The sequence below is a fragment of the Dreissena polymorpha genome, chromosome 14 (genome assembly GCF_020536995.1).
Source record: "Dreissena polymorpha isolate Duluth1 chromosome 14, UMN_Dpol_1.0, whole genome shotgun sequence".
Taxonomy (NCBI): domain Eukaryota; kingdom Metazoa; phylum Mollusca; class Bivalvia; order Myida; family Dreissenidae; genus Dreissena; species Dreissena polymorpha.
Window position 1 is genome coordinate 57,946,098 of NC_068368.1, and position 25,940 is coordinate 57,972,037.

At 36.5% G+C, this 25,940-nt stretch overlaps 2 protein-coding genes across 5 annotated transcripts in view; one reads left to right on the forward strand and one right to left on the reverse strand.

The window, feature by feature from the left end:
* LOC127857568 (DENN domain-containing protein 3-like) overlaps window positions 1-21,546 on the reverse strand; it is a 61,703-nt gene extending 40,157 nt beyond the window's left edge. The window contains exons 1-10 of one of the 4 annotated variants that reach the window (XM_052394021.1): window positions 21,306-21,546; window positions 19,072-19,189; window positions 14,799-14,936; window positions 14,185-14,258; window positions 13,642-13,659; window positions 12,712-12,869; window positions 7,231-7,355; window positions 5,549-5,766; window positions 3,657-3,765; window positions 156-353 (exon numbers count right to left, since the gene is read on the reverse strand). In XM_052394021.1, the coding sequence (XP_052249981.1) occupies window positions 156-353; window positions 3,657-3,765; window positions 5,549-5,766; window positions 7,231-7,355; window positions 12,712-12,869; window positions 13,642-13,659; window positions 14,185-14,258; window positions 14,799-14,936; window positions 19,072-19,161 (1,128 nt within the window). In that variant the 5' untranslated portion in view covers window positions 19,162-19,189; window positions 21,306-21,546. Of the gene's footprint in view, window positions 1-155; window positions 354-3,656; window positions 3,766-5,548; window positions 5,767-7,230; window positions 7,356-12,711; window positions 12,870-13,641; window positions 13,660-14,184; window positions 14,259-14,798; window positions 14,937-19,071; window positions 19,190-21,305 lie in introns of those variants that run through there. The other 3 variants (XM_052394023.1, XM_052394022.1, XM_052394024.1) reach the window with 3 other exon arrangements.
* A 364-nt stretch (window positions 21,547-21,910) lies between these two features.
* The window catches only part of LOC127857569 (bystin-like), a 36,271-nt gene continuing 32,241 nt past the window's right edge, over window positions 21,911-25,940 (forward strand). Inside the window, exon 1 of the mRNA XM_052394025.1 lies at window positions 21,911-22,099. Within this exon, the coding sequence (XP_052249985.1) occupies window positions 21,968-22,099 (132 nt within the window). The 5' untranslated portion in view covers window positions 21,911-21,967. The remainder of the gene's footprint in view (window positions 22,100-25,940) is intronic.

Consider the following 25,940-nt stretch of genomic DNA (forward strand, 5'->3'; position numbering starts at 1 on the left):
GAATACAAGCAATCGACCTTGTAATAGCAAGACAGGAGACGAATGCTCTCTGAAACACTAGCGGTAAAAACAGACTAGACATGATGGTTTAAAAACACTATTTAATGTTTGTGATTGTGTAACACATGCCTGAAACATTATCCAGTCCCCATTACCTCCATAACAACTGTAAGAAGCGAGTAATTGGATGACAAGAAGACAATGCGCTCTTCCAGCAAAATGCATGAGAGGACTTTCAGGAACTCATCAATGCCGAAACACTGAAAGGCCAGATGTAGGGGCAGGTCTATGACAGGACGATCCGCGTGCAGCGATGGAACTAGCGTAACAGGAAGCTGGTACAGGTTGATACGCTGAAATTGGAATGTAAAGTAGTGTTTTTTGTTGGAATACCAAATGAGAAAAACCAAAAAGCAAAATGCAGAAATTTAACCAAATGAACTGAATGGACAACTACCAACAACATTGATTTAAAATTATAGTTCCCCCATGTTTATCAAATTACTAAGCATTCAGAACAAAATTTCATCCAGAAAACTAGCCTTTTTTAAACATATAGACATATAGACCTTTAGCTTTGCATTCAGTTATAATAGTTCAATAGAAACGGGGACGCTGTATTGAATTAATAAGTTAAGGCTATCATTCTTATACGGTACATGGATTTTAAATGTATACATTCAATGAATTTATACATTTAATTTTAACAACAAAGCAATATGGATGTTGATACATTTGAACAAGTTTAAATTTTAATCGTCTACAATCTCAACTGCATTTGACATTTGACCGAACATTAAAGGCAAACAAAAGAAGTCTGCGTAGTGCATGTATATAAGCAATGTAAAGGCTGGTAGGTATGAAGTTTCCTTCTTTAAAATCATGTAGGCGAATGAAAACATAAAAAACAAGAACTAAAGCAAATAAATGGTCAAATGGTTAATGACATCTGACAAAATACTATCCCCAGGGGACAGGTTATTAAAACAATAATCATAATCATTAAATGAAGCTGTAATCAAATATGAAATCGCTAACCCTTGTCATTTGTGTTGAAAATATTGGACAGTTTTAGTGCTGTAGTTTCGCTGGTGATAAACATATGCAGCGGACCGGAATTATTTAACAAGAGGGCCTGAAAGGCCCAAAGTCGCTCACCTGAGATAACAAGATATTATTGGGACAAATCTTCTGACCAAGTTTCACCAAGATTGGAAAATAAATGTGGCCTCTAGAGTGTTAACAAGGTTTTACTATAGCCTTATAAGGAAAAATGCCCATCCCCCTGGCAGTCATGTTTTTCAACCAACCGGCATCATTTTTGAACTCGTCCAAGATATTATGGGGATGAATCTTCTGACCAAGTTTCATGAAGATCGGACAGTAAATGTGGCCTCTAGAGTGTTAACAAGATTTTACTATAGCCATATAAGGAAAAATGCCCCGCCCCTTGGAAGCCATTTTTTCAAGCAAACATAATTATTTTCGAACTCATCCAAGATATCATTGAGACCAATCTTCTGATCAAATTTCATGAAGATTGGACAATAAATGTGGCCTCTAGAGTGTTAAAAAGGTTTGACTATAGCCATATATAGTGTATAGCCATTTAAGGAAAAATGCCCCACCCCTGGTGGCCATGTTTTTAAAGCAACCAAAACCATTTTCGAACATATCCAAGATATCATTGGGACAAATTTTCTGACCAAGTTTCATGATGATCGGAAAATAAATGTGACCTCTAGAGTGTTAACAAGGTTTTACTATAGCCATATAATGGGAATAGCCCCGCCCCTGTGGTGGCCATGTTTTTCAACCAAACGGCATCATTTTTTAACTCATTCAAGATATAATTGAGATGAATCTTCTGACCAAGTTTCATGAAGATCGGACTATAAATGTGGCCTCTAGAGTGTTAACAAGATTTTACCATAGCCTTATATAGCCATATAAGGAAAAATGCCCTGCCCCTTGGCGGCCATGTTTTTCAAGCAAACGTAACCATTTTCGAACACATCCAAGATATCATTAAGACAAATCTTCTGACCATATTTCATGAAGATTGGAAATAAATGTGGCCTCTAGAGTGTTAACAAGGTTTTACTATAGCCATATAAGGAAAAATGCCCCGCCCCCTGGCGGCCATGTTTTTCAACCAACCGTAATCATTTTCGAACTCTTCCAAGATATTATTGGGATGAATCTTCTGACCAAGTTTCATGAAGATTGGACAATAAATGTGGCCTCTAGAGTGTTAACAAGACTTTACTTTAGCCATATAAGGAAAAATGCCCCGCCCCTTGGCAGCCATGTTTTTCAAGCAAAGGTTACCATTTTTGAACTCATCCAAGATATCATTGGGACAAATTTTCTGACCAAGTTTCATGCTGATCGGAAAATAAATGTGACCTCTAGAGTGTTAACAAGGTTTCTACTATAGCCATATAATGGGAATAGCCCCGCCCCAATGGTGGCCATGTTTTTCAACCAAACGGCATCATTTTTAACTCATTCAAGATATTATTGAGATGAATCTTCTGACCAAGTTTCATGAAGATCGGACTATAAATGTGGCCGTTAGAGTGTTAACAAGATTTTACCATAGCCTTATATAGCCATATAAGGAAAAATGCCCTGCCCCTTGGCGGCCATGTTTTTCAAGCAAACGTAACCATTTTCGAACACATCCAAGATATCATTAAGACAAATCTTCTGACCATATTTCATGAAGATTGGAAATAAATGTGGCCTCTAGAGTGTTAACAAGGTTTTACTATAGCCATATAAGGAAAAATGCCCTGCCCCCTGGCGGCCATGTTTTTCAACCAACCGTAATCATTTTCGAACTCGTCCAAGATATTATTGGGATGAATCTTCTGACCAAGTTTCATGAAGATTGGACAATAAATGTGGCCTCTAGAGTGTTAACAAGACTTTACTATAGCCATATAAGGAAAAATGCCCCGCCTCTTGGCAGCCATGTTTTTCAAGCAAAGGTTACCATTTTTTAACTCATCCAAGATATCATTGGGACAAATCATCTGAGCAAGTTTCATGAAGATTGGAAAATAAATGTGGCCTCTAGAGTGTTAACAAGGTTTTACTATAGCCATATAAGGAAAAATGTCCCGCCCCCTGGCGGCCATGTTTTTCCACTAACCGGCATCATTTTCGAACTCGTCTAAGATATTATTGGGATGAATCTTCTGACCAAGTTTTATGAAGATCAGACAATAACTGTGGCCTCTAGAGTGTTAACAAGATTTTACTATAGCCATATATAGCCATATAAGGAAAAATGCCCGACCCCTTGGCAGCCATGTTTTTCAAGCAAACCTAATCATTTTCGAACTCATCCAAGATATCATTGAAACCAATCTTCTGATCAAATTTCATGAAGATTGGATAATAAATGTGGCCTCTAGAGAGTTAACAAGGCAAATGTTGACGTCGCACAACGGACGACGGACAAAAAGCGATCACAAAAGCTCACCATGAGCACGATGTGCTCAGGTGAGCTAAAAATAAATTGAATCACAGACTAGGATTATTTTGTGAAACTTCGTCTCCACACAAGCTTTGAGGTCGCTGTGGCAGTGGGTATGGTGTCGCTTGAGAGATGTGTCTTTACCAGTTAAGAATGTTGTAAGACTCACCACAGCAAGGTTACCAGCCGGAGGGACAACGGTGTGTGTCAGAATGTTGGAATACTCCATCAGGAAAGTTGTCATCTCTTCTGGATCTCGCTCCGTGTATGTCAGCAAACTGATTAAATCATAGTTTAGTTGTGCAGGGAACAAGTTTCCCGAAGTTTATAATGTTTATTTTAAAAGGACAAATATTCAGTTTTAAAAATACATGATTCATTGAATCATGACTGAAATTTAATAAGATTGATTTGTTAAATAGGACATGTACTTTGCTCTAAGTTTGTGTTTTACTTTTTGACATTTACTCTTTGGTGAGACTTACAAATTACAAGAGATAGGTACGCATTTTGGCAACATACTCTAACAAGAGCTGTCAGAGGACAGTGCGCTCGACTATTCGAGTGCTTGACAGTATAACGTAAGCCATCATGGGGAAATTGTTCATATTCAGTAATTTATTAGACGGTTACTTCAAAAATAAAAAAGGATTGTTTATATATATATTTTTTTGGGGGGGTAGGGGGGGGGGGTGAGAGGAGGGTATAATGTGGGGTGTGGTCATTTATAAGATGTTTCAAAAATAAAAAAAGGAAAAAAAATATTTATTTTATTTTTTTTTGGGGGGGGGGGGGTTAAGGGGGGTATAATTTGGGGGGGGGGGGGGGGGGGGGGGGGGGGGGGCTGGTCATTTATTAGATGATTTTTCAAAAATAAAAAAGGAAAAAAAAATTTGGGGGGGGGGGGTGGGAGGTGGTGGGGGGGCATGGAATCTTGGGTGGGGCGTGGGGTATTGTTTGGGTGGAATCCATTGTGGTATTCAGGTAAGTGTTGTTTTGTCAAAGTATTAATAAAATCTGATCATAAATAAAGAAGTTATGGCACTTTAAGCAAAATGTTCAATTATCTAAGTATAAAAGGGGCAATAATTCTGTCAAAATGCTTGATATAGTTGTCTGCTCTTGTTTATAGATTGGGGTAATGTTGGTTAAGAAGCATGCAAAATATAAAAGCAATATGTCAAAGGACATAGGAAATATTTGGGGTAGTACGCAAACTTTAACATAGAATTATCAATAATATGAATATTCTAAGTATCAAAGGGGCAATAATTCTGTCAAAATGCTTGATACAGTTGTCTGCTCTTGTTTATAGGTTGGGGTCATGTTTGTAAAGAAGTATGCAAAATATGAAAGCAATATGTTAAGGGACATTGAAAATATTTGGGGTAGTACGCAAACTTTAACATTTGCACGCTAACGCCAACGCAAACACCATCGCTAACGCCAACGCCGGGGTGAGTAGGATAGCTCCACTATATATATTTCATATATAATAGTCCAGCTAAAACGTAAGTATCTATTCCTGTCGTGTGTGGGTTTATATACTCGATGTTTAAACAGCTTGAAGTTTTTGTACTGTATTATATAACCAGTTTATAGTTTATATTCAGCAAATTATGACCATTTGCATTAAGTATGCCATGTATTTGGAGTATTATTAAACAATTTATATAGATCGACACTTTTTGAGTGTCATATAGTGCGGGTACTTTGATATAATGACTAAAAACACACTTAACTGACAACAAACATTTTACGTTGCTAGACTATATTTGAGTGTATAGTATAGTAAAGGTACTTTGATATGCGCCTTATTCTAGATAAACTAAGTTTAATGCATGTGTGTAATGTGCAGTTCCAGATAAGCCTGTGCACTCCGCACATTCCAATCTGTGACGATACATTTATTTGTTTAAAGGAAGTATCTTCTTAATAAATCAGTCTAGGCGTAAAAAATCGTCCCCGATAAGCCTGTGCACACTACACAGGCTAATCTTGGACCATACTTTACGAACATGCATTAAGCCAAGTTTTGTCCACAGCGAGGTTCCAATTTACCTAGACAGACACTCTTTGAGCGTCGTATAGTAGGGGTACTTTGAGATGATGACAAAGCAGTGGGGAAGATAGTAGATGGAGTCTCCGTTCTGCTTGCCTTTGTCCTTCATGGAGTCTACGTTCTGCTTGCCTTTGTCCTTCCCCCCACCTTTGCCATTCGAGCTGGTATTCATGGCTTGCTTGCTGCTGGCCTCAACGTAGATGTTACCTTCAGTGTCCTATGAAATATTGGAGCCTTGTTCTGGTAAAACTGGACTTTATGCATGTGACTAAAGTGATGTCGCAGATAAGCCTGTGCAGTCCGCGCAGGCTTATCAGGGATGACACTTTCTGGCTTAACTGGATTTTTGCTAAGAAGAGACTTTCTTTAAACCCTTTAAATGAAAAATACCATTAAACAGAAAGTGTCATCCCTGTATAGCTTCCGGGACTTCACTGGGTTACCAGTGACGACTCTTCGTGCACGTACATTAAGCCCATTCTTCTCGGACTGCACTGGGTTACCAGTGACGACTCTTCATGCACGTACATTAAGCCCATTGTTCCAAGAGAACGGCTCAATTATAAGTGAGGTTAGGAAGAGCATGCATCGTAAAATTAAAACTTCCAAGCGAAAAATGACACATGCGAAATAGCAGTGCAACAATGCAGATATTCATTGACGCATATTGAAGAGTGTGTTTATATAGTTCTCCATATGCATTTACCAGGTATATCATAATGGCGGGTACTGAAAAAAGGTGCATAACTGTCAGCGATAAATATTTTGAAACGAAAAAGTACAGTGATGTCAATTTCAGATATTTCTTTTTTAATCAATATGTATATAATAATCTCTACTTCAAATGTGTTTTCAAACCACATTTTACGCGTACTGTACTTGTTCATGAATCATGAGATAGATGCATTATAAAGTTGCTTGACTGTAAAATTGCTCATCAAATAATGCACATGACATGAACATTTTCAACAGAAGTCTGCTAGATACTCTTCTTGAAAATTGTATTGCATGTGCATTAAACGCAGTGGTATCGGAACTGCATGTAATGCACATTGTAAATATTGAATGCAGATTAAACACACTTGGGTATTTTTTCCTATACTTCTTCTGCATTTGTTTACTTACACAAGTATAAATGCATTTACAAATACATTTAAAACACACTAAAATACATTAAAGTTCACTTATTCGATGGTAAAGCGTCTTTTTCACCAGGAGCAATACATGCACTTAAGTGTATAAATGAAGGAACAATAAAGATAACATACATTTATTTTTACTCGATCTTAGTTTTGTCTACATTTACAATTGTATTAAATGCGCATAAGTTGTGTATTGAACACAGACAAAATATGGTGCCATTGACACTGCATTTATTGCTCTATACACTTCTTTGAGAAGAATGAGTTTTATTATTTAAGTTGGCATGCAAACAACCAAGATCAAGCATTAGCTCTTTCAGTGCTGGAACCGAATTTTGAAGGCCTTTGCAAACAGTTTGGATCCAGATGAGACGCCACAGAATGTGGCGTCTCATCAGGATCCAAACTGTTTGCTATTCTGATAGTATTCTTGGAAAAAATGCTAATTTTATAAATTCAGCAGACGACATTTTAGCAGACGACAAATTTCCCAGCATGCAAAGGGTTAACGTACATAGTTCAAGCACTCAGCACAATACCTCCAAAACAAAGAATGGACGATAGAAAGTCAAGCATGCAGCAAACGACCGCCTTCCAGACATATCCGTGAGCACAAAACAATGCGTCACATTGTCCGGCTTCTGCTGAAATATCTTTAATCCATCTGGAAAAAAGCAAATGACTCATGCAACTTTTCGCATTATTGATCCTTTACCACTTAGATACGTATTTAAACGCATTTGTAGTCCCTTAGACAGTTTAATTTAATTAAAGACCTTTCTTACTAAATTCAAGTTTTTAAGGCTTCATCTCCACCCTTGGATACTAATGAGCAGCAAACAGCATAAAACCTGAACAGACAGTGAGTTACACGCAGGCTGTTCTGGTTTTATGCTGTTTGCATATAGCCATTTTTTACTTTGCTTCTGAGTGGGAGAGGGTTAAGGCAAGCAATTACAGTGTTTATATTTAATATGTACACCATATGGTTTATATTGTAGCAAATAATATTTCAATTTTCCATTAAATAGAGTATTCTAATTAAGGGCATATTAATTTTGACATATTTGCCTTAAAGAAGAAATTAATGTTAGTGTGTGTATTATGTTTGTTTCTGAAAGCTACCAACAGAAGTATGCAGAAAATCACACGAAATGTAAGAAACCATGCGCCATTACCCAGTGCATGCAAAACAGACAATTGTTTAGCCTTGGTTTAAATTATTATTTTACTCGATTAGATGTTCCATATCTAAAAAAGGAGTCGAAAGCAAAAGCTTCACATGATACAAGTGCAATGCTTTATGCCTCTTACTTCCAGGGGGGCATAGCAAGGGACTTTATAGTTCAAGACACAGTGATTGATACAACAAATATAGTCATTCACAAAATCCAACATGCAAACAAGAGAAACAGGCGGGTAGTAAATCTTACAATATCAGTTACAACACAATAACACCACATGGTAGTCAATAATTATGGTGTTTTTACTACCAGGAGTTTGATCAATTTGATTTGTGGTTGGTTGGCATGGCAATGTTTATAAATGAATGAATATATAAATGGATGAATGAGTGAGTGAGATAGTAAGTGAGGGAATAAGTGAGGTATAAAGCGAGAAATAGAGAAATAGAGAAGATAAATGAATGAGCGTCGAATTAACCAAAAGGATGTCAGTTCACTATAACATCCCACCAACCACCAACCATCCACCGATCGCCATGGTGCCCCCCAAAGACAAGAGTCTGAATAATGATACACACTTAGCACACCCTTTTATATCACTCTATTTCATTATGAACAATGATACACACTTAACACATCCTCTAATACCACTCTATTCCATTATTAACAATGATACACACTTATCACATCCTCTAATACCACTCTATTCCATTATGAACAATGATACACACTTAACACATCCTCTTATACCACTCTATTCCATTATTAACAATGATACACACTTATCACATCATCTAATACCACCATATTCCATTATTAACAATGATACACACTTAACACATCCTCTTATACCACTCTATTCCATTATTAACAATGATACACACTTATCACATCCTCTTATACCACTCTATTCCATTATGAACAATGATACACACTTAACACATCCTTTAATACCACTCTATTCCATTATTAACAATGATACACACTTAACACATCCTCTAATACCACTCTATTCCATTATTAACAATGATACACACTTAACACACCCTCTAATACCACTCTTTTCCATTATGAACAATGATACACACTTAACACATCCTCTAATACCACTCTATTCCATTATTAACAATGATACACACTTAACACATCCTCTTACACCACTCTATTCCATTATTAACAATGATACACACTTAACACATCCTCTAATACCACTCTATTCCATTATTAACAATGATACACACTTAACACATCCTCTAATACCACTATATTCCTTTATTAACAATGATACACACTTAACACATCCTCTAATACCACTCTATTCCATTATTAACAATGATACACACATAACACATCCTCTAATACCACTCTATTCCATTATTAACAATGATACACACTTAACACATCCTCTTATACTACGTTATTCCATTATTAACAATGATATACACTTAACACATCCTCTAATACCACACTATTCCATTATTAACAATGATACACACTTATCACATCCTCTAATACCACTCTATTCCATTATGAACAATGATACACACTTAACACATCCTCTAATACCACTCTATTCCATTGTGAACAATGATACACACTTAACACACCCTCTAATACCACTCTATTCCATTATGAACAATGATACACACTTAACACATCCTCTAATACCACTCTATTCCATTATGAACAATGATACACACTTAACACATCCTCTAATACCACTCTATTCCATTATGCACAATGATACACACTTAACACATCCTCTTACACCACTCTATTCCATTATTAACAATGATACACACTTAACACATCCTCTAATACCACTCTATTCCATTATTAACAATGATACACACTTATCACATCCTCTAAAACCACTCTATTCCATTATTAACAATGATACACACTTATCACATCCTCTTATACCACTCTATTCCATTATGAACAATGATACACACTTAACACATCCTCTAATACCACTCTATTCCATTATTAACAATGATACACACTTATCACATTCTCTTATACCACTCTATTCCATTATGAACAATGATACACACTTAACACATCCTCTAATACCACTCTATTCCATTATGAACAATGATACACACTCAACACATCTTCTAATACCACTCTATTCCATCATCAATAATGATACACACTTAACCCATCCTCTAATACCACTGTATAGTATTCCATTATCAATAATGAAACAAACTTAACACACCCTCTAATACCACTCTTTTCCATTATCAATAATGATACACACTTAACACATCCTCTAATACCACTCTATTCCATTATGAACAATGATACACACTAAACACATCCTCTAATACCACTCTATTCCATTGTGAACAATGATACACACTTAACACACCCTCTAATACCACTCTATTCCATTATGAACAATGATACACACTTAACACATCCTCTAATACCACTCTATTCCATTATGAACAATGATACACACTTAACACATCCTCTAATACCACTCTATTCCATTATGAACAATGATACACACTTAACACATCCTCTTACACCACTCTATTCCATTATTAACAATGATACACACTTAACACATCCTCTAATACCACTCTATTCCATTATTAACAATGATACACACTTATCACATCCTCTAAAACCACTCTATTCCATTATTAACAATGATACACACTTATCACATCCTCTTATACCACTCTATTCCATTATGAACAATGATACACACTTAACACATCCTCTAATACCACTCTATTCCATTATTAACAATGATACACACTTATCACATTCTCTTATACCACTCTATTCCATTATGAACAATGATACACACTCAACACATCTTCTAATACCACTCTATTCCATCATCAATAATGATACACACTTAACCCATCCTCTAATACCACTGTATAGTATTCCATTATCAATAATGAAACAAACTTAACACACCCTCTAATACCACTCTTTTCCATTATCAATAATGATACACACTTAACACATCCTCTAATACCACTCTATCCCATTATGAATAATAATTAACACTTTGTAGACTCTATTACCACTCCTCCATTATAAATAATGATACACAAAATACAAGCCCTCTATTTTCACTATATTCTATTATGAATTATGATAAACTTTTTACAGATCATAATTACCACACCATTCCATTAGGAACAATGAAACACACCATAAAGACCCTCTATTACCATTCTATTCCATTATTAATAATATATACACATTACATAATCTCTAATTACATACAATTCCATTATAAACAAGAGATGTGTTCGTCAGAAACACAATGCCCCCTATTGCGCCGCTTTTGAAAATATTTTTTTTATGTTTTTTTTACCTTTGACCTTGAAGGATGACCTTGACCTTGAACTTCCACCACTCAAAAAGTGCAGCTTCATGAGAACACTGCTTTGATTTTTTTTTTGACCTTTGACCTTGAAGGATGACCTTGACCTTGAACTTCCACCACTTAAAATGTGCAGCTTCATGAGAATGCCGCTTTGATTTTTTTTTTAACCTTTGACCTTTAAGGATGACCTTGACCTTGAACTTCCACCACTCAAAATGTGCAGCTTCATGCGATGCACATGCATGTCAAATATTAAGTTGCTATCTTCAATATTGAAAAAGTTATGGCAAATGTTAAAGTTTTCGGACGGACAGACACCATATATTTGAGATTTAACCTTGAAGGATGATCTTGACCTTCACTTTTTACCACTCAAAATGTTCAGCTCCATGAGATAAACATGCATACCAAATATCAAGTTGTTATCTTCAATAGTGAAAAAGTTATGGTCAATGTTAAAGTTTTTGGACGGACGGACAGACGCCATATATTAGCCATTTGACCTTGAAGGATGACCTTGACCTTCACCTTTCACCACTCAAAATGTGCAGCTCCATGAGATGCACATGCATGCCAAATATCAAGTTGCTATCTTCAATATTGAAAAAGTTATGGCCAATGTTAAAGTTTTTGGACGGACAGACACCATATATTTAACATTTGACCTTGAAGGATGACCTTGACCTTTCACCATTCAAAATGTTCAGCTCCATGAGGTACACACGCATGCCAAATATTAAGTTTCTATCTTCAATAATGCAAAAGTTATGGCCAACGTTAAAGTGTTTTTTTTCGGACGGACGGACAGACTGACATACACACATACTGACATACTGACTGACTGACAGTTCAACTGCTATACGCCACCCTACCGGGGGCATAACAAGATGTGTTTGTGAAACACTATGTCCCCATATATATTACCTTTGAACTTAAAGGATGACCTTGATCTTTCACCACTCAAAATGTGCAGCTCCATGAGATACACATGCATGCCAAATATCAAGTTGCTTTCTTCAATATTGCAAAAGTGTACATTAAATAACGATTTTGACCCATATATTTGACCTTTGACCTTGAAGGATGACCTTGACCTTACACCACTCAAAATGTGCAGCTCCATGAGATACACATGCATGCCAAATATGAAGTTGCTATCTCCAATATTGCAAAAGTTATGGCAAATGTTAAAGTTGGCGCAAACAAACGAAGCAACAAACCAACAGACAGGGCAAAAACAATATGTCCCCCACTATAGTGGTGGGGGACATAAAAAAAGATACATACTGTACAGACCCTCTATTAATGCTGTATCAATATGCATTATTCCATTATGCTTAATAATACACAATGTTTAGGCCCTCTATTACCACTCTATTCCATTATGAATAATGATACAAATGCAATATGTCTGATAAAAAAAACCACCAAAAGCAAAGGATTTCCCATTAAAAACTAAACAAAATGGCTCTTACCCGGAAAACAGAATGTAGGAATTGACTTGATCACTTCATCACAGATGGGAAGTTTAGGGAGGGGTACAGGGGTTGCCCCATCCGCAATGTGATACATGGACAGATGCCGTGTGAAGACCTTCTGGTTATCCACAGGGCTGCGATGTATCCTCAGGCTCCTAGCAACAGAGAGGATACATTCAACCTGACATATTTTACATTAAACAGGAACATGATAATTAAGATCATCCAAAAATTGTACATAATTAAAATACACAACAATTTTTAAGACATTAAATATGCATTTATTTCGCTTATATTTTTCCATACACAGATATCCACAAATTAAGAAGTCCACAAAAACGTCCTTTTCTAAAAAAGCACTGAACTTTATGCTGACAAATATATATGACTTTACAGCAATACCATAAACTTCCACTTTTATTAATGCCTTTGTTTGTTTTTAAAACTCGATTCTTAAGCAGTTTTTGTCAGAACACCTGTAAATTGGATCCAAATTAAACAACATTTGAAGGTGAAAAGCAGATACTCTATCTAAAGAAAATATGATATTTTATCTATAAGTATTTTCTAAATTTACAATGTTTAAAACAGTTTTGTTAAAATTATGTTTAATTATTCTTTAATTAACACTAGAAAGTATAATCTAATGGCATATTAAAATCTGAATACTGAGAAATCAAATACAATACAAATGCTCTGTGGTTTTCAAATGTTAGATCATTGACTAAATGGAGGAATGATACCCCGAAACAGGAGATAAATTGATGTAACCATCACCTAAAATTTTAGGTAAGGCAAATGACCCAATTACAACACAATAACATAAATACAGAAGAACACCTGAACAAAGCTGGTCTGACCAACATGGAACAGTCAATGCATAGGATTAAGCGTTAAAACTGGTTACAAGGCATGCACAATACTTACATCTCAGGGCCAGAGTAGCTAAAATAATCATAATGAAGTAACTATAGACCAAACACAAACATTTCCACAAATACAATATAACCTTGTTCTGACAAAACTGGGCTTAATGCATGTGCGCAATGTGTCATTCCACATAAGTCTGTGCAGTACACACAGGCTAATAAGGGAGGACACTTTCTGTCTCAACTGGACTTCTGTATGAAGACACTTCCTTCACATGAAAATATCCATAATAGCGAAGAGAGTTGTCCCCAATTAGTCTGTGTGGAATGAGATGACACTTCAGCCACATGCATTTAGCCAGGCCCCGTGTTCACAAAACGATTTTGCAATCAAAAATCGATTTTAAGTGACATCGATTTTTATTTTTGCATATCAACTTCAATGCAAATCCCTTTTCAATGACAAGCAAAATCGATTTTCGATTGCAAAAAAATGTTTTGTGAACACGGGGCCAGGTTTTCGCAGAGCTGAATACAATTTTTTTTGCATTTAAGGCAAAATAGTGTAGAAACATCTCAAAATATATAGAGAGAGACTTACTTCACCATCATGGGTCGCTTATTGATGGTTTCAGCACTGCTTTCTCTTTCATCACTACTCACTGTCCACGATTTCTAAATCCAAGAAAAACAAAAGATTGCCATGCAATATGGTCCCCTACCAGTGAAACTCCACCATTGTCAGTAAAAAAAATAAATCTTTTTTTATATATATTTGTTGCCATAGCAACCAGAATTTTTTACGTAGAAACAAAATGAAATGACGTGCATAATCTCCATATTGCAATCTATCTATGTTTCAAGTGTCATGAAAAAATATTAAGAACTTTTAAAGTTATCGCAGGATCCAGAAAAGTGTGAAGGACTGACTGACAGTCAGACAGACTGACCGAGTGCAAACCATAAGTCCCCTCCGGTTTCACCGGTAGGGGACAATAACCAGTTAATACATCAAACTGAAAGAATATGTATTCTTTAAGAAGTAAGGGTATCAAGCAGAAAAAGGCCATAAAATGCAGAGAGTGTCATCCCAGATAAGCGTGTGCAGACTGCACAAGCTAATCTTGGACGACACTCTACGCACATGCATTAAGCCCCATTTTCCTCTAGCAAGGCTCAAATATATCTGTATAATTATTTAAATGTATCCCTCACATTGGCAGGCTGTGGTGGGTATTTCTTCACGCGCTGAATGAAGGGGAAGAAGCTGACCATGTCTGTCGCGCTGATCACTGTAAGGACATGCGCCTCAAACTCCTGCTCCAAACTGACCTTCACAGAACTGCCCATCTCCTGCAAGAATAGTGGAGGATTAATTGAACCCTTCACAGACCTGCACATCTCCTGCAAAAATAGTGGTGGATTAATTGAACCCTTCACAGACCTGCCCATCTCCTGCATGAATGGTGGAGGATTTATTGAACCCTTCACAGACCTGCACATCTCCTGCAAAAATGGTGGAGGATTAATTAAACCCTTCACAGACCTGCCCATCTCCTGCAAAAATAGTGGTGGATTAATTGAACCCTTCACAGACCTGCCCATCTCCTGCAAGAATGGCAGAGGATTAATTGAACCCTTCACAGACCTGCCCATCTCCTGCAAAAAATTGGTGGAGGATTAATTGAACCCTTCACAGACCTGCCCATCTCCTGCAAGAATGGTGGGGGATTAATTGAACACTTCACAGATCTGCCCATCTCCTGTAAAAATCGTGGAGGATTAATTGAACCCTTCACAGACCTGCCCATCACCTGCAAGAATGGCAGAGGATTAACTGAAACCTTCACAGACCTGCCCATCTCCAACAAAAATGGTGGTGGATGAATTGAACCCTTCACAGACCTGCCCATCTCCTGCAAATATGGTGGTGGATTAATTGAACCCTTCACAGACCTACCCATCTCCTGCAAGAATGGTGGTGGATTAATTGAACCCTTCACAGACCTGCCCATCTCCTGCAAGAATGGTGGTGGATTAATTGAACCCTTTACAGACCTGTCCATCTCCTGCAAGAATGGTGGGGGATTAATTGAACCATTCACATACCTGCCCATCTTCCGCAAGAATGGTGGAGGATTAATTGAACCCATCACAGACCTGCCCATCTCCTGCAAGAATGGTGGAGGATTAATTGAACCCTTCACAGACATACCCATCTCCTGCAAGAATGGTGAAGGATTAATTGAACCCATCACAGACCTACCCATCTCCTGCAAGAATGGTGGAGGATTAATTGAACCCTTCACAGACCAACCCATCTCTGCAAGACTGGTTATGGATTAATTGAACCCTTCACAGACCTGCCGATCTCCTGCAAGACTGGTGGAGGATTAATTGAACCCTTCACAGACCTACCCATCTCCTGCAAGAATGGTGGAGGATTAATTGAACCCTTCACAGACCTGCCCATCTCCTGCAATAATGGTGGGGGATTAATTAAACCCTTCACAGACCTGCCCATCTCCTGAAAGAATGGTGGAGGATTAATTAAACCCTTCACAAGCCTGCCCATGTCATGTAAGAGTGGTGGAGGATTTATTAAACCCTTCACAGACCTGCCCATCTCCTGCAAGAATGGTGAAGGATTAATTGAACCCTTCACAGACCTGCCAATCTCCTGCAAGAATGGTGGAAGATTAATTGAACCCTTCACAGACCTGCCCATCACCTGCAAGAATTGTGAAGGATTAATTGAACCCTTCACAGACCTGCCCATCTCCTGCAAGAATTGTGAAGGATTAATTGAACCCTTCACAGACCTGCCCATCTCCTGCAAGACTGGTGGAGGATTAATTAAACCCTTCACAGACCTACCCATCTCCTGCAAGAATGGTGGAGGATTAATTGAACCCTTCACAGACCTGCCCATCTCCTGCAAGACTGGTGGAGGATTAATTAAACCCTTCACAGACCTACCCATCTCCTGCAAGAATGGTGGAGGATTAATTGAACCCTTCACAGACCTACCCATCTCCTGCAAGAATGGTGGAGGATTAATTGAACCCTTCACAGACCTACCCATCTCCTGCAAGAATGGTGGAGGATTAATTGAACCCTTCGCAGACATGACCGTCTCCTGCAAGAAAGGTGGAGGATTAATTGAACCCTTCACAGACCTGCCCACATCCTGCAAGACTGGTGGAGGATTAATTGAACCCTTCACAGACCTGCCCATCTCCTGCAAGACTGGTGGAGGATTAACCCTTTACCACTTATATACATACATGTACTTTTACGCATTTTTAGTACCTTAGAAAGTTAAATTTAATTAAAGAGCTTTCTTACTAGATTCAAGTTTTTAATGCTTCCTATCCAACCCTTAGATACTGATTAGCAGCAAACAGCATAAAACCTAAACAGACTGAGAGTTACTCGCAGCTGTTCTGGTTTCATGCTGTTTGCACATAGCATTTTACTTTGCCTATGAGTGGGAATGGGCTAATTGAACTCTAAAAAATATAGTGTTGTTACCATCTGCTAATCTTATATTTAGCCCTTTCCCTTATACAAATGTGTCACAATCTGTCACTGAATAGCAATACAGCAGATAGCTTATCACTTATAAAGTAGCACATTGCCTTGACAATTAACTTGATAAATAGTTAGGGCAATCCAATACAGCACTTAAAAAGGAATATTTTATTGAGGCGTATTTAAAAAGGGTTGTCCTTAAATGCCTGCAAAACCTTGCATAACAACACGGACACTCTGCTTGAAAGGTATTTCCTGTTCCAAAGAATATTTGTCTTAAAAGCATAGATTGATGCAAGTTTTTAATGTCTTCTTGAATTCAGCTTTGGAATGGGTTTCTTTGGGACAAACTTTATGCACATGAAGTTACTTAATTTCCACATCATAGGTATAACAGTACGTAAATCTCATAATAAAATATAATATGTATGCTTCATTTAGGTCTAAAAATAAAATAACATAAAAATGAATTAATGTTAAAAATAAAACCAGGGAAAAAGGCAAGTCACATATATACGAGACTTCCTTAAAACAAAAAACTCCATACAAGAGCTGCAGAGGACAGCGCGCTCGACTAGTCGAGTGCTTGACAGTTTAACATAAGCCATCATGGGGAAATTGTTCGTATCCAATAATTTATTAGACGATTTTTCAAAAATAAAAAAGTAAAAAATAAAATTATTTTTTTTTTGGGGGGGGGGGGGGGTTGAGAGGGGGTATAATGTAGGGTGTGGTCATTTATTAGACAATCTTTCAAAAATAAAAAAAGGAAAAGAAAAACAATTTGGGGGAAGGGGTAGGGTGGATGGAGGGTGAGAGTGGGGTATAATGTGGGGTGTGGTAATTTATTAGATGATGTTTAAAAACAAACAAACAAAACATTTTTTGGTGGAGGGGGAGGTTGGTGGGGGAGGGATTCTGGGTAGGGGCGTGGGGTATTGTTTGGGTGGAATCCATTGTGGTATTCAGGTAAGTGTTGTTTTGTCAAAGTAATAATAAAATGTGATAATAAATAAAGAAGTTATGGCAATTTAAGCAAAATGTTCAAATATCTAAAAGTAAAAGGGGCCATAACTATGTAAAAATGCTTGATACAGTACTCTGCTCTTGTTTATAGGTTGGGGTCATGTTGGTAATAAAGTATGCAACATATAAAAGCCATATGTCAAAGAATATAGGAAATATTTGGGGTAGTACACAAACTTTTACATAGATTTATCAATAATATGCATATTCTAAGTATAAAAGGGGCAATAATTATGACAAAATGCTTGATAGAGTTGTCTGCTCTTGTTTATAGGTTGGGGTGATGTTGGTAATCAAGTATGCAAAAAATGAAAGCAATATGTCAAGACACAATGAAAATAAATGGGGTAGTACAAAAACTTTAACATTTGCTGCATATTCTAAGTGGAAAAGGGGCCATAATTATGACATAATGCCTGTTAGAGTTGTCTGCTCTTGATTATAGGTTGGGGTAATGTTGGTAATCAAGTATGCAAAAAATGAAAGCAATATGTCAAGACACAATGAAAATAAATGGGGTAGTACAAAAACTTTAACATTTGCTGCATATTCTAAGTGGAAAAGGGGCCATAATTATGACAAAATGCCTGTTAGAGTTGTCTGCTCTTGATTATAGGTTGGGGTAATGTTGGTAAACAAGTATGCAAAATATGAAAGCAATGTGTCAAGGGACAATGAAAATAATTGGGGTAGTACGAAAACTTTAACATTTGCACGCTAACGGAACGGAACGGAAACGCCGACGTGAGTCGGATAGCTCCACTATATATATTTCATACATTATAGTCGAGCTAACAAATGATAGGTGGCGTACCTGTTGTGCCTGTGCAGACTGCCCAGACTAATCAGAGAAATCACTTTACTAACATGAAGACAGCTTCATTTTTCCAGAGCAATACTCTTATACCATACAAAGTGAGCTACTCACAGTTGAGGCAGGGTTGAGCCCAGTCAGATGGTTGACTCCCACCAGTAGCACCACGTCTGCCAGACAGTTGGGGATGAGAACAGACGCCATCAGTCTTCAGGCACCCTACAGGCTCAAACTGCAATCACAAAGGAGTTGATTTTAAAGTACATGTATTGTAATTATCATGCAAGCCTCTTCACTGGAAAACAGGGCTTTATGCATGTGCATAAAGTTTCTTCCAAGATTATCCAGTTAGGATTGAGCCCAGAGGTTACGAGTCTTCATGTACCCCACAGGTTCGTGCTGCAATTGAAAACAGTTGATTTTACTGTAGTGTAATAATCATGTGGGCCTTCTCCTGGGAAAACAGGGCTTAATTTATGTGTGTTGTCCAAGATTAGCTTACAAAAAACTTCGGAGTTCCTTCAACTGAAAATATCATACAAGCAGAAAACGTCCCTGATTAGCCAGTTGGATCGACTGCACAGGCTAATCTAATCTTGGAAGACACTTTACACACATCATTTTGCCCGGTATTGCCAGAACGTGGCTCATGCTATTTATTTTATACTTGTGAAGAAGACATGTGATATTTATGTGATATGTGTTCATTAAACGTGATATGTATGTGGTCCTTGTTACTAAGGTTACCTTGTTTACTAAGCAGCCATGTGTAATGTATGTGATACTTACATTTGTAATTAGCAGCCATGTAATATGTATGTGAAACTTACTAAGCAGACATGTGATATGAATGTGATACTTACTTAGCAGCCATGTGATATTTATGTGAAACTTACTAAGCAGACATGTGATATGAATGTGATACTTACTAAGCAGCAATGTGATATGTATGTGAAACTTACTAAGCAGACATGTGATATGAATGTGATATTTACTAAGCAGCCATGTGATATTTATGTGATACTTACTAGGCAGACATGTGATATTTATGTGATGCTTACTAAGGAGACATGCTATATTTATGTGATACTTGTATGTTATTAATGCTTTATTTATTTGTTATTAAGGCATAGATGCATAAGTGAACAATAAAACAAATTGGAGTTTTAGTTTAACTATACATACAAGGGCCCTCAATCTGTCAAATTCACGGCCAAAATTCGGCCGCATTCCCCTGCCTGAAAAGAATACTTTTTTCCCCTTTTGGGGGGAAAAATTCCCCCTAAAAAATTATTTTTTTTTATATTTTTTTTATAGATATATGTGTCTCATGATTATTAATATTATATCTCAATTCTTTTTTAATTTAATCTTGTCAACCATACTTTATTATGAAAAAAGCAATGAATATAGTGCAAATATGTACAAATGTAATAATTAGAGAGTAAGTAAAAAATCCGCAAAAAAGGGACTTCCCCCTGCTTTGGTTGGCGACCCGCTTCCCCTAAAATGGATTAGTTAGTTTAAACCTATTTATTTTTAGCTCGATTGCGTCGAAAGCCTTAGGCTTATATAAACGCTCTCGAGTCCGTTTCCTGGGCCTAGAACCAGTACTTGGTGTCTTTGGGGGAGATCTAAAGAACGCTCCCACGGTGGGGATCGAACCCGTGACCTCCCGGTCGCAAGGCGGACACCATATCCATTACACCATGGCGACCTAAAATGGATTCAGGGCCCTGCATACAGTCAAATTGTAATTCAGTACTTGTTTAAATGAAGTATAACAATGTTATATAATGTTTTTCTTTTTTTACTTTAATATGTATTTTTTTATGATGAATTTCAACAACAACAACAATACCTTGATATATCTGAACAAGAGCGGTTTCCATAGGATGACATATTCCCCCAAAAAACGCTTTGATAGAAGTTATGAGCATTTTTCGAAACCTAGAAAGATTTTGAAACCTAAACGCGGACCCTAAGTTCAAGGTCAAGAGACTCAAAATTTGTGTGCATATGGAAATGCCTTGTCCATATACACATGCATACCAAATATGAAGGTTACATCTGAAGTGACATAGAAGTTATAAGCATTTTCCGAAACCTTAACGCAAAGTGTGACGGACAGACAGACAGACAGTGCGATCACTATATGCCCTCCTTCATAATTATATTTCATTGGTCCAATTATTTTCACTTTGGGGCCCCAAGTTTTGCAGGCTGTTGGACTGAATGTTACACTTGTATCAATCTTGAAGTCTGAACCAAAGCAAAAGTATTTGTTTATCCCTCTTCTTCCCAATAAAAAGTATAAACATGCTCCATAACTGCTGCCAAACACTTACCAGTACAGAATAGCTGGAATATATCCTTATTAAATAAATTTCAAGGCAATGTCCTAACGAAAGTCATCTTCAATTTACATCTCAGTTTAAAATGCACACTATTTACAAGCACGAACCTCATAAATAAGAAGATAACATTATATTAAGCCATAACTTGAGTTGAATATTAACGAATACTTGAACTCATACGTGGGTCACGTGAATCTAGATAAGCCACGATGTCGATAATAATAAATACGTAAATATTCTACTTTCGGTTTAGCTTCATGTATATTGTAGTTGTTGTTGTTGACATTCATCAAGGGACAAGTTAATGCAAATAATTATTGCAATAAAACTAGCGCTAGATTTCTGTAACGACAAAATTTAATAAACAAATAATATTCGTTTTTGTTATTGAATTTTAAGACCTTGTTTTTATATTGTATTAATTAATGTGTTTCAATCGTGATACATCGGCTATCTCGGATTCCTCCATTCTATACATAGATGGTGACGTCACTAAAGACCGGTGTGACACAATGGGATTCCTCCGTAATTTGATTTATGAAATAAATCGTCTGCTGATCCAGAGTGTAATGTGTTTGTCATTCTTTTAGTTTTAATAATTTGAAGATTTTAATTTCCGGTTCCGGTACACATGGTGGTGAAAAATTGTAAACATGGGGAAAATGAAGAAAACAAAATTAACACGGCACGAAGGAGTGTCACTCGCTGATCAAGTTATTGAAGCAAGAACAGTTAAACCCACCGGGCGAAACAAGACTCGCGAAAAGGAGGAAAAAGATGACGAGGTAACTTGCCTTTGTTCTCGTTTTAATAAAATAATTTTATAAAATTGTCAAGTTCTGAATATATATCTATCTAGCTTTCAACACTGACGACCTTCCCTCGCGGGTATTACAGGCAGATATGGGCACTGGCGAGTCCGTTTCCTGGGAAGAACCAGTATAGTCCGTTGGGTAGTTCCGGATCACTAGCTTAAATGGGTGCTGGAGGTTTCGGTAAATGACAAGTTCGGTAAATTGATTTATATAGTAAATGCCGTGGAGGTTTCGGTAAATTGGTTTTTATAGAGGTGGTATACCTACAACGAGGTGTTAATGACACCTATTATTGGCTTTCAATAACATTAGGGGCATTTATTTGCAAACTGTGGATTAATTTTGAGTTGAGTAATTAATGCTATGCCTACGGTTTAGAATTAAGAGAAATGAATGAGCTACCTCTGAAAAACGAATTCTGTTAGGAAATTGTAGGTAAATTTAAGATTTAAATAATGCAATACTGTTGTTTTTTTATAATTGATGCTTTTATTTAAATAACATAATAGTAATAATAAATAATGATTTATGGCGGAATCAATGTAAGATCTTCAATTAAGTTTAATGCTATTTAAAAAAGTTTCTTGTAAAATATGTTGCCCAGCTCTTGCCACGTGGAGGCCACCTCTTGTAATAGCCACATTATTATTATTTTTTTATCTGATACGCTTTAATTAAGGTTTTTATCAACTAATTGTTTAAAAACATATATAAAATACAAAACGATCATGACCTAAAGATAAACTTTTAATATGTAATTTACCTCCCTTGATTAGATTATTAATAGGTTGCAAGCCTGGATAATTAATATTAAAACTTTGCAAACATCTCTTAATTGATAAAATCAACTCCGTACATTTAAACAGATAATTTAATTAGTGCCAAACAACTCAATTAATGTACACGCTTATCGACAAAAGGTGCGATAATCCCTAATTAAGACCAATTTACCGAAACCTCCACGGCATTTACTATATAAATCAATTTACCGAACTTGTCATTTACCGAAACCTCCATAACCCGCGTAAATAGTGGTGTTAATATTTTTAAAAGTAAGCAATTGCTTTCAAAATGGATTGTTGAGGCAAAATATTTCATCTTTAAGGCCATATTAATTTATTAATACTTGCCAATACATTTCTGATGCCAATTTGAACTTATTCACTTGCATACAGTTCGGCTAGTTCTGAATCGAGTGTGGTAATTTCGGATCACTCGGACTATTTGGAAGATGTAGATCAGGGAGCATCTCAAAACTTATTTTGACTGTCAAAACAAATGATGCTTGTAAAAAATAAACATCAGATACGTTCGTTTGAATCAGTTTAATGACTGTCTGACAATTTAAAAACATTATAGGAAGTGTGTCTGTACACAAGAAGCTGTTGGAAAGTATTTATGTTTTGATTTGAAATGGTCTCCTCTGTATTATATGTTATATAAAACAAACACAAATATTCAATGCAAGCAATTTATTGATAAACTCAAGATACCTTCTTAGGTAATAACATAGTATGATAACATTTAACAACAATAGAATCACAATAATGTACAAAATGTATGAAAATATGACATATATGCTTATGACTAGAACATTTAATGTATGACTAGAACATAGTTTTATAACTAAGGTCCTGAAAAATACAGAACTTTATATATATGTATTTATAACAAGAGATGTGTTTGTCAGGAACACAATGCACCCTATTGCGCCGCTTTGATTTTTTTTTTCATTTGGCAGGTACAGATAATTATCTCCCTTTAAAGCTTATTACTTCCCTTGAATTTGTTTTTTAGCCGGATTTTTTTCGAAAAAATCTCGGCTTATAGATTGATGTTGTCGGGCGGGCGGGCGGGGGGGCGGGCGGGCGGGCGGCGTGCTCGAAAATGTTAAAGTTCTTACTCATGGTATAACTTTGGTATGCTTGGACCTAGAGTCTTCAAACTTGACATGAAGGTTGGCCAGGATTAACAGATGACCACTGGTCATTTCAAGGTCATTCATTTGAAGGTCAAGGTCACTGTGACCTTCAATATAAAAAATGTTAAAGTTGTTATAACTTTGGTATGCTTGGACCTAGAGTCTTGAAACTTGACATGAAGGTTGGCCATAACTAATTAGTAACCACTGGTCATTTCAAGGTCATTCATTTGAAGGTCAAGGTCACTGTGACCTTGAATGTAAAAATGTTAAAGTTCTTATTTCATGGTATAACTTTGGTATGCTTGGACCTAGAGTCTTCAAACTTGACATGAAGGTTGGCCAGGATTAACAGATGACCACTGGTCATTTCAAGGTCATTCATTTGAAGGTGAAGGTCACTGTGACCTTCAATATAAAAATGTTAAAGTTGTTATAACTTTGGTATGCTTGGACCTAGAGTCTTGAAACTTGACATGAAGGTTGGCCAGAACTAGTAAGTAACCACTGGACATTTCAAGGTCATTCATTTGAAGGTCAAGGTCACTGTGACCTTGAATGTAAAAATGTTAAAGTTGTTATAACTTTGGTATGCTTGGACCTAGAGTCTTGAAACTTGACATGAAGGTTGGCCAGAACTAGTAAGTAACCACTGGACATTTCAAGGTCATTCATTTGAAGGTCAAGGTCACTGTGACCTTGAATGTAAAAATGTTAAAGTTCTTATTTCATGTTATAACTTTGGTATGCTTGTACCTAGAGTCTTCAAACTTGAAATAAAGATTGGCCAGTACTAGAAGATGACCACTGGTCATTTCAATGTCATTCATTTGAAGGTCAAGGTCACTGTGACCTTAAATGTTAAAATGTTAAAATTGTTATAACTTTGGTATGCTTGGACATAGAGTCTTCAAACTTGACATGAAGGTTTGCAAGCACACTTAGATGACCACTGGTCATTTCAAGGTCATTCATTCTAAGGTCAAGGTCACTGTGACCTTGAATGTAAAAATGTTAAAGTTCTTATAACTTTGGTAGGTAAAAATGTTAAAGTTCTTATTCCATGTTATAACTTTGGTATGCTTGTACCTAGAGTCTTCAAACTTGACATAAAGGTTGGCCAGTACTAGAAGATCACCACTGCTCATTTCAATGTCATTCATTTGAAGGTCAAGGTCACTGTGACCTTCAATGTTAAAATGTTAAAATGTTAAAATTGTTATTGTTGTTCATGTATATGCATGCATTCAAAACATAACACAAGGTTTGCTCATGCCTTGAAAAGTACTTACATTTCATTTTGACCTTTGAACAATATTTCAGTAATTTAAGTATTGCATTGACAAAAACACGAAAGGTACTTTCCTGTCATTTAAATCAAAAATCCGGCTTCAATGCGGTCATCTCCGACCGCGGAACTCTTGTTTTACCTTTGACCTTGAACGATAACCTTGACCTTTCACCACTCAAAATGTGCAGCTCCATGAGATACACATTGCATGCCAATATCAAGTTCCTATCTTTAATATTGCAAAAGTTATCACATAACGTTTTGGGACAGAATGACAGACAGACAGGCCAAAAACAATATGCCCTGATCATTCGATCTGGGGGCATAAAAATGACAACTGAACATAAACAAGTACCTCTGGAATGCATTTGCTAATAAAAGGATCAAAGTAATGTAAAAATATATAAAATCATCCATAAAAATTATAACATAAACCAGTACCTCTGGAATAAATGTGCTCAAGAAATGGAAAACAATACTAGATATCAAGTTACTTTCTCGGTACCAGGGTAAATAACATAGTATGATAATATTTAACAATAATAGGATTACAATAACGTAAAAGTAATGTAATAAAAGTATAAAAAAAAAGAACATAA